This window comes from Phyllostomus discolor, chromosome 13 (genome assembly GCF_004126475.2).
Source record: "Phyllostomus discolor isolate MPI-MPIP mPhyDis1 chromosome 13, mPhyDis1.pri.v3, whole genome shotgun sequence".
NCBI classification, from domain to species: domain Eukaryota; kingdom Metazoa; phylum Chordata; class Mammalia; order Chiroptera; family Phyllostomidae; genus Phyllostomus; species Phyllostomus discolor.
In genome coordinates this window covers 58,231,549-58,245,554 of record NC_040915.2, presented here as the reverse complement: position 1 = coordinate 58,245,554, position 14,006 = coordinate 58,231,549, and the positions used below count along the sequence as shown (strand labels likewise).

General features: G+C 44.5%; 1 protein-coding gene across 14 annotated transcripts in view; it reads right to left on the bottom strand.

Annotated features, from left to right (window-relative positions):
* DEPDC5 (DEP domain containing 5, GATOR1 subcomplex subunit) overlaps window positions 1–14,006 on the bottom strand; it is a 92,703-nt gene that overhangs the window by 53,547 nt on the left and 25,150 nt on the right. For all 14 annotated transcript variants that reach the window (XM_028527497.2, XM_028527493.1, XM_036013686.1 and 11 more), the window contains 8 exons: window positions 13,323–13,457; window positions 12,427–12,488; window positions 12,027–12,100; window positions 9,823–9,892; window positions 7,866–7,902; window positions 6,996–7,116; window positions 4,352–4,572; window positions 1,052–1,255 (listed from right to left, as the gene is read on the bottom strand). In XM_028527497.2, the coding sequence (XP_028383298.1) occupies window positions 1,052–1,255; window positions 4,352–4,572; window positions 6,996–7,116; window positions 7,866–7,902; window positions 9,823–9,892; window positions 12,027–12,100; window positions 12,427–12,488; window positions 13,323–13,457 (924 nt within the window). The remainder of the gene's footprint in view (window positions 1–1,051; window positions 1,256–4,351; window positions 4,573–6,995; window positions 7,117–7,865; window positions 7,903–9,822; window positions 9,893–12,026; window positions 12,101–12,426; window positions 12,489–13,322; window positions 13,458–14,006) is intronic.

The following is a 14,006-nucleotide window of genomic DNA, read 5'->3' as shown; positions in this document are numbered from 1 at the left end:
TGCAGAAGACCACCAGCTGGGCTTGGGCAAGAAAAGAACCTCTGAGGATGGCGAGAGGGGACAGAACGCTGGGGACTGGCAAAGGAGGGCCTCAGCGAGCAGAGGCCCCCAGGGGCAAGAGGGCACAGTTTTGGAGAATGTTGTTTTGGTCAAGTGTTACATGCTGGGTGTTTGGAGGAAAAGCACAGAAGCAAGAAGAGCAGAGAGTCATGGAGGAAACATCAACAGTTCTCCTAAGAGAACCCAAAGGAAAGCAATGGAGGTAACAAGGGAAAGGAAGACACCAGAAAGAAAAGTCATATGACTGACTACAGCAGAGATAAGGAGGGCAAAAGAGGCATTTGAGAATGACCCCCCAATTACAGCCAAAAGAACAGGATTCAATACTCACTTACTTAACTTTTAACACTAAAGCAAGTAAATAATAATGATAATAATAACAATAATAACAAAAACAACTAGACATTTCTAGGCACTCAGCAGGATGGTTTCCATGAAAAAAACCCTGGAGTTTAATGCATCTGTTCCTTCCCAGCCCAGTAAGAGCCCATTAAGCTGAAGTTTAATTTTAGCCACAGCTTTCTAAAATCTTACTGTCATCTTTTGGACAGAATACAGATCAAAAAGGACCTAACTAGGAAAAACTGAATTGAGAAAAAAAAAAATTTTCAGTTGTTAGAAACCCCTGAGAGAAAACAAAGGAACATAAGTGTGTAACCAGAACAGTAACATCAATGTCCAGAGAGAGCCAAGACAGGACGGAATGAACAAGAATGAGGGACATTAAATGTCTTAGGAAAGGAAGCAGATGGCAAAGCACAGTTCCTTTCAAACAGAAAAACAGCAGCTCTCAGGTTGATACAGCTAATTATAATCACAAAGGCCACTCCCAGCAGTAGGCAAAGTGGGCGTGGCTATCCCCGTCTTACCAGAGGGGCACCAGAGGTGCAGAGGAGTGTGGACACTGGACCGAGGCCACATGGTTGAACAGTGCTGAGGACCAGGACTAGGAGCTCCCAGTCGGGAGCTCTCGCCTGAACCACCAACTTACCCACAGGAAAAGTGTGCATCCAGCGCCTTCTGTTGGACGTGAGCTTCATGGGCATTCGTGAGGGAGCAAAGGGGTTGATCAGCGCCCGCTGGGGTGTGTATCCCCCGGGTCGAACGTGTAGCATGGACTCTGCACTGCCCACGTGGAAACGTCCTGGCGCACTGGAGTCTCGCTGAGGTGGCTCCATCATGTTCTCCAGGACATCTGCCAGTCACCGTCGAGTTGAGGCGCAAAGAGAGAGCAGAGAGCCACAGTGAAACCAGAGCTAGGCAGATGGATCTGCCAAGGCTGACAAGAATCTTAGACATCATACACGGTAAGCAGTGAGGGAAATGGGTAAAATCACCAAACTATAAAGAACTGAAATATTGAGTTTGTTTACCTTTTAAATAATTAGTTTTGGTTCCCAAATGATTGGCCCAATGAAGCCACACCCAAACTAGATGAGGAGGGCCATGCATCTCCTAGAGACCCTAAGCTGGGAACAAGTAAAGGGTATGACTTGAGCTGCCTCCCTTGGAGATGGGGTGGGTATATTGTGTACGTGGGAGGAACAATAAAAATATATAGTTGGTGATTAGAGAGAGGGCAGACCCTGGCAGAGATAGTCGATGTGTTTGCTAAACTGGTTTAATTTTCCTCTTAGGCACACGACAGGACTACAGTTTCCTGTCCCTTTGTACTGGGGCCAAATAATATAGCCAACTTCCAGCCAATAGGACACAGGGAGAAGCGACATGCTCCAACTGGAGAGCTGGACCATACATGTCTCCATATATCATCTCCGTTTCCCGCCCCCCCCTCCCCACTGTGGCAACTCCACAGACCAATGTCAATGTTCACAGCATCCCAGGATGAAGGAGCCCGGGACTCCTAAACAACTGAGTGGATCAGAAACATCTCCCATTGACTCAGAGGCCTGGAACACAAGTAAGCAACCAAACATTACTGTGTTTGAAAAAAATATTCTTGGGAGGAAAGAACGAAGAAATGGATGCATCTAGCCTTGACCAGGCAAGGAGACGACACGGTATTGAGACTCAAGCTGCCCATCTGACGGCAGACACGCCCCTGCTATGGAGACGGGCGCAGCCCACTGAACGACCCAGGCACATCAAAGAGCTGGAATCCAAACCAACTCCCTTCATGTGCATCTCATGTTCACTAGGCAACCACCCAGTTTAGAAAGTTGGTCCAGCAGATGCAAATTCCAAAGCATCAAGGATTCTGTCTTGTCCACCATTACCTACCCAGTAAAAGCCTGGGATACAGTAATATTTAATTCCTCAAGCCAGTTTATGTGCAAGAAGAGAACACTAAGATCTCCATGCAAGCTATGTTTTTCATTGTAAATTAATGAGCTGATGCTCTGGTTTACCAAATGAAAAAAGAAAATGGTCTAGCTAGTTGTCATGGAAATAAAAGCAGAAAACCTTATTTAAAAAAAAAAATTACTGCCCTGGCTGGCATAGCTCAGTGGATTGAGCACGGGCTGGGAACCAAAGTGTCCCAGGTTCGATTCCCAGCCAGGGTACATTCCTGGGTTGCAGGCCATAACCCCCAGCAACCGCACATTGTTGCCTCTCTCTCTCTCTCTCTCCCTCCCTTCCCTCTCTGAAAAAAATAAATAAATAAAATCTTTAAAAAAAAATTACTATGTCCTCTGAAAAGGTCAAGAAACAGGACTAAGCTATAGAGTGGGTCAAAAATAGGGGTAGAAGAAAGGGGAAATGTTTCCTACGTTCCACTGAGTGGGTATGTGGGTGAAAATCCTTACATGTAACAGAGAAACAAGAAACTAAGGGCCTATGATGTATTGCCTTGCAATACTCCAGTGAAATGCTTTATGGCTTTTCTAATAAACCCCCACATATCACTAAGGATGTTGAAATCTATTCTACTACTCATATCACTTTGAAGAAAATTGTTTTCAAAGCTACTTGGATTAAGACCAGCATTATCTCTTCAGAGAAGATTTGACTTTTAGAATAACAAAGGTTTTTAAAGGATTAACGTTTAGTTTTAATTTAGTTTTTGCAACAGACCCTTCTAAGAACATTTTCAGCAAAATGAAAGTCACTGTCACATAAACTTACAAATTTCCAGAGGGTGGGAAAAAGCTAACCTAGAAATTTTTAAATGCCTTAAAATTCTTATGAATGCTAACTCTAATTAACACAGGTAACATAAGTTACTTTCTATAGCCATGTAATTAAGTGTCTTCTCCTTTCTCTTTCAGAATTTGTTTTTATACTCTGAATCTGTAAAAATACAAAAACTTTTCTCAGCAGTCAAAACTTTTCCCAGGCCCTTGGCACAGCGTGCCTGGTGTTAATGGGTGCAAACGCCCCGCCCCTCTGCCCTGAGGACACACGGGGACGTCCCCGTGGACACACTGGGCCACGGAAAACATTCCTTGGCTTTGAGAACCCTTCCAGGGCAACAGGACATGGCTGTGTGTGTCCAGCATTCCTCAGTCAGGGACCGAGTCAGGAGGGCTATGCTTCCATTTACATAACATTCTTGAAATAAGGAAATTATGGGAATAATTAGTGGGGGAGTGTGGGTATAAGGGGGTAGCACGAGGGAGCCTTACGGTGAGGAAGTAATTCTGGATTTTAACTCTAGTGGTGGCTATAGAAATCTACACGTGATAAAACTGTATACAGACACATACGAATGACTGCAGGTAAACGTGGTGAATCCAAACAGTCTCCGTGGAATCCGGCAATGTCATTTTTCTAGTTTAGATATTGTACTATAGTTACATAGGATGTCGCCACGGGGGAAAATAAGTGAAAGGTACATGGGACCTCCCAGTGAGTTTTTTTTAATGATTTTCCATGTATCCGTAATTATTTCAAAATAGAAAGTTTAAAAAGTCAGGAGGGGCTTATATACCCTAGTTGCTGGTTTTGCTTAATGGGAAAAAATAACAGAAAAGGTAACACTTGTGTTCCTTAGTGCAAGCGAGGTTTTCTCTTCAAACCATGAAGAGAAATCTTAAAGTGGAATATAGGACAGGGGCTGTTTTAAGCGTGGCACAAACGGGAATAATACCGAAATAAGCAACCACCTTTAACCCCAGGCCTAAGAAAAGCCCTACAAGAACCTATGGAAATGTATGAAGTTATAGGTACAGGGATAGAAAGGGCGGAGACAAAATTAATACACACATACATACAGTTCAGGCGGTTTGCTCTTGTTGCACGGGCGGGAAACTAATTAAAATGTGGGACTGACGCCCCTCCCCGTCCCTCACTACAGGAAGGAAGCTCTGCGGGGCCTCAGCGCTCTGACCTCGCGTGCTGGTGTAGCCCAAGGAGCTGCTGACTTCGTACTGGTGCAGGTGGGGCAGCGGGATCATGAGCATGTTGGCGCTCCTGCCCAGGGAGCTGTCGTCAGAGGCCTGGCTCCTCACTTCCTCAGTGGGCAGCGCACGGCTGGGCACGGAGGGGCTGGAGGAGACGTCGCAGGAGCTGGCACTCTTCCGATTTTGACTCTCCCGCTCTCGCACAGACCTGACCCAGGAGAAACAAGGTACTGCCAAGTCAGGGACGCTGCCCCACTTAGGTTAAAACACCAAAACCCATCCCCAGCCCAAGGTACTTGGGAAAACAGTAACAAAAATCCCCAATGAGATCTGTGAGTGGGATGTAGTATAAGATGTACTCTGCCCAGAGCAGCCTGTGAGAAAGGAGAGAAGTGACAGACAGTTCTCAAACGGCCGAAGTGCTGGGGTCAGAGCTCTGAAGAAGTAATTGCTCCGGTCTGACCCCACCGACCAATCTTGTGTCACTGAAAGCGGGGTGACCAGGCGTGACACAGCAGGGTGCAAGAGGAGGCATACGGCGCCACCCGAGGAGTCATACGGCGCCACCCGAGGAGTCTTGTTGCACCAGAAACTGAAAGTCCCATCAAGCCGCTGGAGATAATTGCCAGTTCACAGAAAATTTAGAGAATAGAGGACGAATTGAACTTTACAAGGGAGCAATAAACCAAAGGAAGAAAGATCTTCTGCAGTCATAGAAAAAAGACATCACAGCCAAATGTGACATGAGCATCTTCTTTAGATCCCCAAACAAAACAGCTGTAGAAACACATTTTTTAGTCAACTGAGAAATCTGAATACGGACTAGCTATCAAAGGATATTAAGGAGTTAATGTTATTTAACATTATCAATGATAAAGTACTGTTTGGTCTTTTTAATTCTTACTTGTCAGTAACGTATACTGAAATATCTACAGGTGAAAAAAACTAGAATGCCTAGGACTTGTTTTAGAATACTCAAGCAAATTTAAAGTGCGGGGGAGTGATGGAACAAGATGAAACATGCTGGCCACTGTCCATTACGGCAGTCTGCCTATTAAACATGCTTGAACATTTCCTCAATGAAAGTGTGATAAACAGTACCCCCTGATTAAAACATAAAACTTCCTAGGGGGAAAACCTCTGGAAACAGTAGGAAGAAGGATCAGAAGGAGAGATGCCTGATAGGTAGGAAGAGTCCAGAGTGAAAGAGTCAGCAACCAATGATAGGGCTGCCCCTCTGGCATCAGAGCTGTTCCCTTTCTGGCACTCTTCACAGGTACTTTCTGCCTGGAGGGGTTTTGTTGTAAGCAAGAGCCTAAACAGAGCGTGAAAACAGATCCCAAGGTCTCACTACACACTCATTATTTCAACAGTAAATATTTGAGCACAGTCCTTGCTCAACCTGCATGAGGGATAAAGCGCTGGTTAAAATGAGGTCTGGGCCCTGGCTGGGTAGCTCAGTTGGTTAGAGCATCGCCCTGATAAGCCAAGGTTGCAAGGTCGATTCCTGGGCAGGGCACATAGAAGAATCAACCAATGAATGCATAAATAATTGGAACAACAAAAATTGATGTTTCTCTCTCTCTCTCTCAAGTCGATAAATAAAAATTTTCAAAACAACCCACAAAACAAGGGTCTGGGCCCTCAGGGAACATACCACCTGTGTGTGTCTGCCATCTCTGATTAGAAAAAAAGAAACCAAGGGCCTTAGACTATGAAAGCATGTTAAGATAAGCACTGTGAGCCCTTAAGCAGAGTCTATGTCTACGGGAGCTTCTGTCACCAGCACGTACTCGAAGGTCCAAACATTCTCAGGATGAGACATTAGGAAGGAATGAAAGAAGAGGACAGAAGACAATCATGTGACCAGTACGAGCTCATTTGTCACAGTGTGATGAGACAGAATAGTGTTACAATCAGTTGTGCTTAAGGTTGCACATTTAAGAAATCTAGTAATTCAATCAAGTGGGAAAAAAACAAGTTAGATTTCTGTCTCACACATAAACTTCTATATAATGAGCTAAAGCCTAAAACCAAGATGATACAGTATCAGAGGAAGGTGGAAGTACCAGACTTAACAGGGAGGTCACTCTGTAAGTCACATAAATGTCTAACCACTATGCCAGGCACCTGAAACTAGTAACACTGAATGTCAACTGTAATGGGAAATTTTTTTAAATTTTAAGTATTAGGATAAAATAGTAAGTACATATCTCTAACCTTACACAAGACCCAGAAATGCATAGACTGGTAAATCTGACTACATCACAATTACAATATGACTAAAACGCCATGGAGCAAATTTAAAAAGCAGGAATAAAAAAGAGAAAAAAAAAACCTTGCCCTTTGGGAATAATAAACCTGAAATAAACTCTGGGCCCTAGGATCTATACATGTTAGTGGCAGCTTTCCTTATTTTGGGACAAAACTTTACAGCAAACATAGCTAACAAAATGGCTGACCCAGAGAACCTGAAAACAAAATCCCTAATATTCTATACGGTATGGCTTCTCTTTGGCTAACTTTAATTTGAAACATTTTCAAGGTTGCTCTCATTAAGGTCCCTACTGGACCTCACATTTTCATAAGCAATTTTTATATCCACCCCCCCAAGTGAATCCGGCAGAAAACCTGCAGGTGGCGAGGCGCTGAGCGCGGGATGGGCCTGGCAGCCTGAACACCTGAGCGTCGTAGGCATCGTAATCTACTTGGATGGGAAGGGCGTTCTCAGATTCTTTTGGAGTCCCAAGAGCTGAAATGCACAAGTAATATGAATCGTCATCAAAACACATTTCAACCAGATGCCGTCAGAGGGTCTTCATCAAAATCTGCAAGGGAGCCCTGACTGGTATAGCTCAGTGGACTGAGCATGGGCTGCAAACCAAAGGGTCTCCGGTTTGAGTCCCAGTCAGGGCACATGCCTGGGTTGTAGGCCAGGTCCCTGGTGGGGGCCACACAAGAAGCAACCACGCATTGATATTTCTCTCCCTCTCTTCCTCCCTCCCTTTCCCTCTCTCTAAAAACAAATAATGTTAAAAAATATATATCTGCAAGGCACAGGTGATCATCATCACTATCTCCCCCTTGAAAAAAAATGGGATAATAACCCATTCATTGGGTTGTTGAGATAAATGACTTATACATCAAAGGAGGCAGAAAGAGTATAGCTTTAAGTACAGGCAAGGTGATGGCAGTATCTCACTGCCCAAAAAGTGATCCCACTTTTAAAGTATCATCATAATATGTATGTTTAGTACTTTGAAACTTTCTACCTGACCCCTGTAATTGACCCATGGAAAAGAAAAACAAAGTTTTATTATCATCCATTTTGCAGTTGACGGGACAAAAATACACAAGGTGCTTAAGGCATCTTCCAAAGGTCACACAAGAGGAATTCAGGCCTCCCAACTTGGTGGTGAACTTTTTATGTGACCTCACATAATCTTGTTGCTATGGTTGGCTGACTCTTTCTAAAAGACATAAAAGAAGAAACATACTCACATGTATCACGGCCATTTTTTGCTTTCTCAGAGGCAGGCTGTAAAGTTAAATAGAGAACCAATCACTCCTTTCTCTGCTAGACTAGAACTTACCACAAGGCACAGTATGGAGGTGGCTGCTCCCCAGGGCAGAGACCATGTCTTACTGTTCACTGTACCTGGATGGGAAGGCAGGAGCTAACCCAGACTCCGGCTTACCATGGTGTCGAGCCCTGCTAGATCCTCTACTTCCCACCGCGCATCCTGTTCACTCTCACAACTCTATCTAGTGGGGGGCACGGCCCCCACTTCACAGGTGAAGATATTTAATTCTTGAGAGAATAAGGGACTTGTTCAAAGTCACACAATTAGCAGGGGGCAGAGCCAAAATCCAAGCCCAGCTCTTCGGACTCTTGGTCAACCTACAAGTGTGTCTGGCCTACTGTGACTAGGTGCCACCTGACCCCAAGCCCTGTGTGCTTCACCTTCACCATGGCCTTCTCTCCTCTCTGCCTACACCCACCAGAGCAGTACATTCGGTAGATCGTCCAATTTTATTGAAATGGAGTACAAAGGTAGAGGAGAAAACTAAAAAAAACTATCACTTTAAAAAACAAATAAATATTTTTCAGGACCCTGAAACTTTCCATAATAATACTCATTCTTTCTCCTTTAAAACAATCACCTTGCAGAGAAGTTGCTCCATGTTCCACTTTGCTGAGGCTGGTTGTGGTGAAGGCATAAAACCTCAGAAAGCAGGAGAAGGACCTTTCTGGGCAGAATCCCATTCTCCTAGCACTTCTCTTCTAGACATGGCCTATTTTAGAAGGTTTCCTATCTCCAAATTGCTATTTTCCCTATTAGAGAAATAAGATTAACCACCCCTCTTGCAAAAAATGGAAAGAACTAGCCCCAACACTACTAATGTAACACAAACTTTCAGAGAGTTTGGCTCAGCTAGAAGTAGGCTGATGGATGAGAGCACCCTAGTGTGGAGCCTCCGTACCAAACAGCCTGTTTTCTCTTCACATTACATTAGAAAGGCTTTTTTGGATTCTTAACAGCAACATTTTTACTGGCTGCAAACATATTCCATCGCGTGCATATTTCATGGTTTATTTAGCCATTTCCCTGTTACTCTTACCTTGTTGCAATTATGAAGAAAACCAGACCACGATCTATACAGATTCAATATCTGAAATATTTCCTTAGCCCACACAGCCAAAAATGAAATGACCTGGTCAAACGGCATAACCGTTTTGCACTGCTACTGATACACGTGGCCAAACTGCCCTTTATAAGAACTGGACACCAACCAGGTACTCAAGCACCAACCTCACTGAAATTTTTGGCATAATTATTAACATGTATTAAACCTATTTGGTAAGCAAAAAAATAAATCCCCATTCCTGTTTGCATTTGCCTTTCTTTAGCTACCTGCTAAGATGTGATCTTTTTGTCCTATTTCCCCTTTCCTGCAACATATGTCTCTGTGTTTGACCCTATCGGTACCTGAGAGGCCTCAGTATCTGAATAAACCATCAGATCATCATCATAATCATTCTTTTATTATTAAAGAACTAAAATAGGCCCTGGCTGGTGTGGCTCAGTGGATTGAGCTCCAGCCTACAAACCAACAGTTCGCAGGTTCAATTCCCAGTCAGGGCACATGCCTGGGTTGCAGGTTAATGTTTCTCTCCCTCTTTCTCCCTCCCTTCCCTTCTCTCTAAAAATAAACAAATAAAATCTTTAAAAAAAAGAACTAAAACAGTTCTCTGCTATATTTTTGCCAAAGATATTTCTTACATATGGGGGTTCATTTTGTTATTTATTTACTGAATGTGGAAAATTGTAAAGTTCTAAAATGATTTCCTAAACTCATTTATTACCCTGGGGGAAAGGGAGTAGTATCTCAGGACCAACACAACCTCAAGGGTGCGTGACAGTCCCTAAAGGCCCTGCTGGGTGGTGACACCTACCTTCTCTCCCGCCAGTTTTATCCGTGGAGTGAAACTGTTACAAAAGAGCTGGCTTTTGGACGTGTAGAAACTGTAAAGGAAGCAGAAAGGGTCATTAATCTAAACCCCTTTCGTTTTAAACCCCAAGACACAGCTGAAATCCCAGCGATGGATCAGCCCTCTTGTGAATGCCTTTGTGTCAGGCTTTACTGGTCTTCCCCACTCTAACTTTTGTAATTACTATAAAACATTCATTGTGTTTTAAATTGTGTTCTCTTCTCCACTCCCCTCCCCAGTAAATCATTTCATACTAGTTGTCAGGCCTAACTGGATTATAATCTCCTCACGGCAGAGATAAACCTATTTACACCACAATGCTTTTTCACTTGGACGCTTGGCCTGATGTTGGGCCCAAGGGAAGTCCTCAGTACTCCTTGACTGATCAGCACTTAGTGAGCAAGAATAACCCAGACAAGAAATAAAAAGGTGGCACTCAAGAAAAGGTGGCAGAAATCATTAAGTCTCAATCCCTGAAATCAAAAGTTGTGATGAATGTTCAAGCCGGTCTGCAGCAAAGATTTACAACCAAACAGAAGCCAGCGTGGAAGGCTCTGTTGCGGCTCAGCAATGAGCCAAGTGGTCTTCTGCCCCTGGTGAGTCCTGCCTTCAGACAGACACCCGGAGTGGGTAGAATACTCTGGAAGCACTCAAGAAAACACGGCTATTGGCTATCAAGGGCAGCACAGAAAGAAGAGAGATGTGGGGGCTGGTGGTTGGAGCATAAACAGGCATTCGGGAGGGAGCGGGCAGGTGGAGAGGCCCACTGGGTGGGAGAGCAGGTACGAGTGAGATGGACATGAACCAGGCAGAACGGAAGAGGGCAAGTGTTGTGTGAGGAGCCCTCGGATGTCAAACGCTTCAGTCTTCATTAAGCCGCATGAGAAACCAGAGGAAAAGAGCCACAGGATTTGGTTTTCATAAAAATGACTCCGTTTTCACAAAAACGATTCTGGCAACCAGGTACAGCAGTACTTGAAGATGGTGGTCCCCAGCCCGCCGATGTTCCCGGGTGCTACATCAGAGACTGCTACGTGAGGGCACAGGGGAACCCTGACGCTTTTTCACTTTCATGGGCTTGGTTCCAAGTAAGGCTTCCACTTGAAGAAAGAGCCCTGTTGCTTAAGAAAACAATTGAAAAGGAAAAAAAGAAAAGCACTGGTCTAAAGAAGGGATTCTCAGGGGGCAGAGAGGGGGAAGTTCACCACCTAGGGCGCATGTGGCCATGTCTGCAGACATCAAAAATATTTTTTTTTAGTCTAAATGATTTCCCTCCCTAGATTCCAATGGTTTCAAACACATTCTCCATAAACCTGCAGTTTAAAAAAAATCATTAAACGTTAAAAAGAAGTAATAGCCCCTGTCTTTTCACTTTCGGCTGCTGGTTTATTCGAGGACGTCTAGTTCTCATAATTAGTTTCCAGAAGATGTGAGCTCTACCTGAAGTGTTTCAAAGGAACAGTTGAACTTTCTGCAGGACTTTGCATAGGAAAGTTCTCTTAGCCCCCAATCCTGCAGATATTTTCGGTTATCACAACTGGGAGCGTGTGCTATTGGTGCTAGTGGGTGGGAGCCAGGGCTGCTGCTCAACGTCCTCCAATGCACAGGACAGCCCCCCAACAACAAAGAACAATCTGGCCCAAAATGTCAGCAATGTCAAGGCTGAGAAACCCTGGTCTAAAGGATGGACCGAAGGGGAGGGATTAGAAATAGACACACTAAGGTTATTGCCATTGTTGGAAAGACGAGGGCCAAGATACAAGGCTGTGGCACTGGCAGAGGGATGAAAGGCACCACCCTTGAGCTGGAATCAGCAGGAATGCTGAGGCCTCGCCCCACGTGAAGAAGCGGCGTGGGGATTTTTCTGCAAACGGAGGTGGCCGGGCACAGTATCGGCCTGCTATGGTCTGCGTAGTGGGAACAGTAGGAACTGCGGACAGGAATGGAAATAAGTCCTTCAAAATCCATTTTTATTTTTTTCACTGTAGATTGCTCTTATGTTACTGCCACTGCTTTGCACACAGAGAAGCTTTAAGCAAATGTTCAAACTTTGGTTCTCACATTTTGACCAAGGATTTCATAGTAAGAACTTAACAGATTTGAAGAGAAAACGGCAAGGAAGTTATCCAAAATTCTTATCACATGCTATGAACCAAGCTCACACCCACCTGTGGTTTATCCAGTGAGGAATATTATAGTCATCGCCCAGACGAGAATCGCAAGGAGTGCTTCGATTATGCAGCTGAAAGAGAAAAAGTCAGGCACAGGTCAGCAAAAAAAAAAAAAACAAGTAGGACATGGAACTGTTTCAACTTTTGTTTTTAATAAAAACCATTCTCATCCTGGCTGGTGTGGCTCAGTGGATTGAGCACCAGCTTGCCAACCAAAGGGTCTCCGGTTTGATTCCCAGTCAGGGCACATGCCTGGGTAGCAGGCCAAGTCAGGCCCCTGGTGTAGGGTGCATGAGAGGCAATTGCACATTGATGTTAAAAAACAAAACAAAACTGTTCTCAAGATCACCCTGGCCCTGAAAACTGGCCTTTAGTAAGCAATCCACAATCGAATCACCTTGAACAACGGGACAGCATGTAATGGTTGCTCCCCCATGCACACCAAGTCCACGCCAATTCCTAGAGAAGAAGAGAAAAAGAGTTGGGATGGGGTGAGGTGGGGGGAGGCAGATATAACGTCTATTATCGATGTTATTTCACTGGGTCAGGGCATGAGGCAAAGCCAACTTACCATCCTATGGCCTATAACCTCCTCAGTGCTGCCTGCGCAGCAAAGAAGTAAACAGGTGCATTTTGTTCTTTCTCTTTCCCTAGTCCTGCCACACCCGCCACTGTTCAGTGCTTGCCAACCAGCCTCTGACTGCCTTGCAGATACAGCACGATTTTTCAAAAAGATAACCAGACTTACTAAAGTGTCTAAGCCAGAAAGGAAAAGGAACCTGGTCATTTCAATAAAGAGCAAAACAACCCATGTCACTTAATGGAGCTTCTTTGTTGGCAAGTAGGATTTACTGCCCCAACTCCATCTTGTTGTTGAAATACAGATTAAATGCGGGTCGGGGTGCGAGCTGGGGAAGCGTGACCCATCCCGGAGGGAGGGCTGGGCTACTGATGGTACTTCCCAATATGAGCTGATGGACCCTGGTTTCTTGAAACAATCCCCCCAAATAGGGTTCTCCAGTGTCAAATATGTTTGGGAAACTCAGAGGACCAGCTATGCTCTTTAGAGATAAAGAGGATACACCACCATATCAAACCTGCAGTTAGCGAATGGGCCTACCTATTCCCTAACTGGGGCCTAACTTGGGAGACGACCCCACATCTCCCAAACCGATCTGACCACGGAACTCCTTCTGTCACCTGGTGTCACTCACATCCCCAGATCTCCGATGCACAGAGCCCGGGAAAGCTCAGAGTTCTCAGGATAAGCCCGCACAAATCAGGCAGGATTACCGTTATCGATCATCCGCTGCTTGGTCAAGATCATGAGTAGACGGTCCACTTCGAACACACCCACCCCAGGCGTGATCACCACGGACATCTGCCCCGTCCGGTCGAAGTTGCGGTTGATGTAGTGCTTGTCAAACACTTGAAACAAAGCAGAAAGTCCTCCAATGAAGATGTTAAAGCTTTCCAGGAACCAGCCATGGGTAAGCATCTCTGTGCTCTTGGAGCATTTTATCTGTATTTCCACTATAGCAATTGCCACATTCTGACCTGATTTCTAGTTAGGCAAGTTCCTGCCTGTCTTTCCCCCTCTACACTGAAAACTGCTTAATACAAGACTATGTCACTGTCACCTTTGTTCATTTGTCTCCACTGACACTTGCCTTGTGCAGCCTTAAAGGCTCAAATTTCATGTCACTCATTTCCATAAATGACTCTGTACTGAACCTTGTAAGAATCAAATATTAACTTCAGATAATATTTAGAAGAGATGGAACAGAATCTTGCAATGACTTTGTAAATTTGGGAAGTTAATTTTTTATTTCTGGCCCGTGTAATTCTTACTCTGGAAAATCAGTGATATTCGAATATGACAAAAAATGTTTACTAATAAAAGACCCCATTCTCTAGAATCTCTAGCACCTTAGTACAGACAGTGAAGTGACCACACGTGATCATGTCCACCACTGG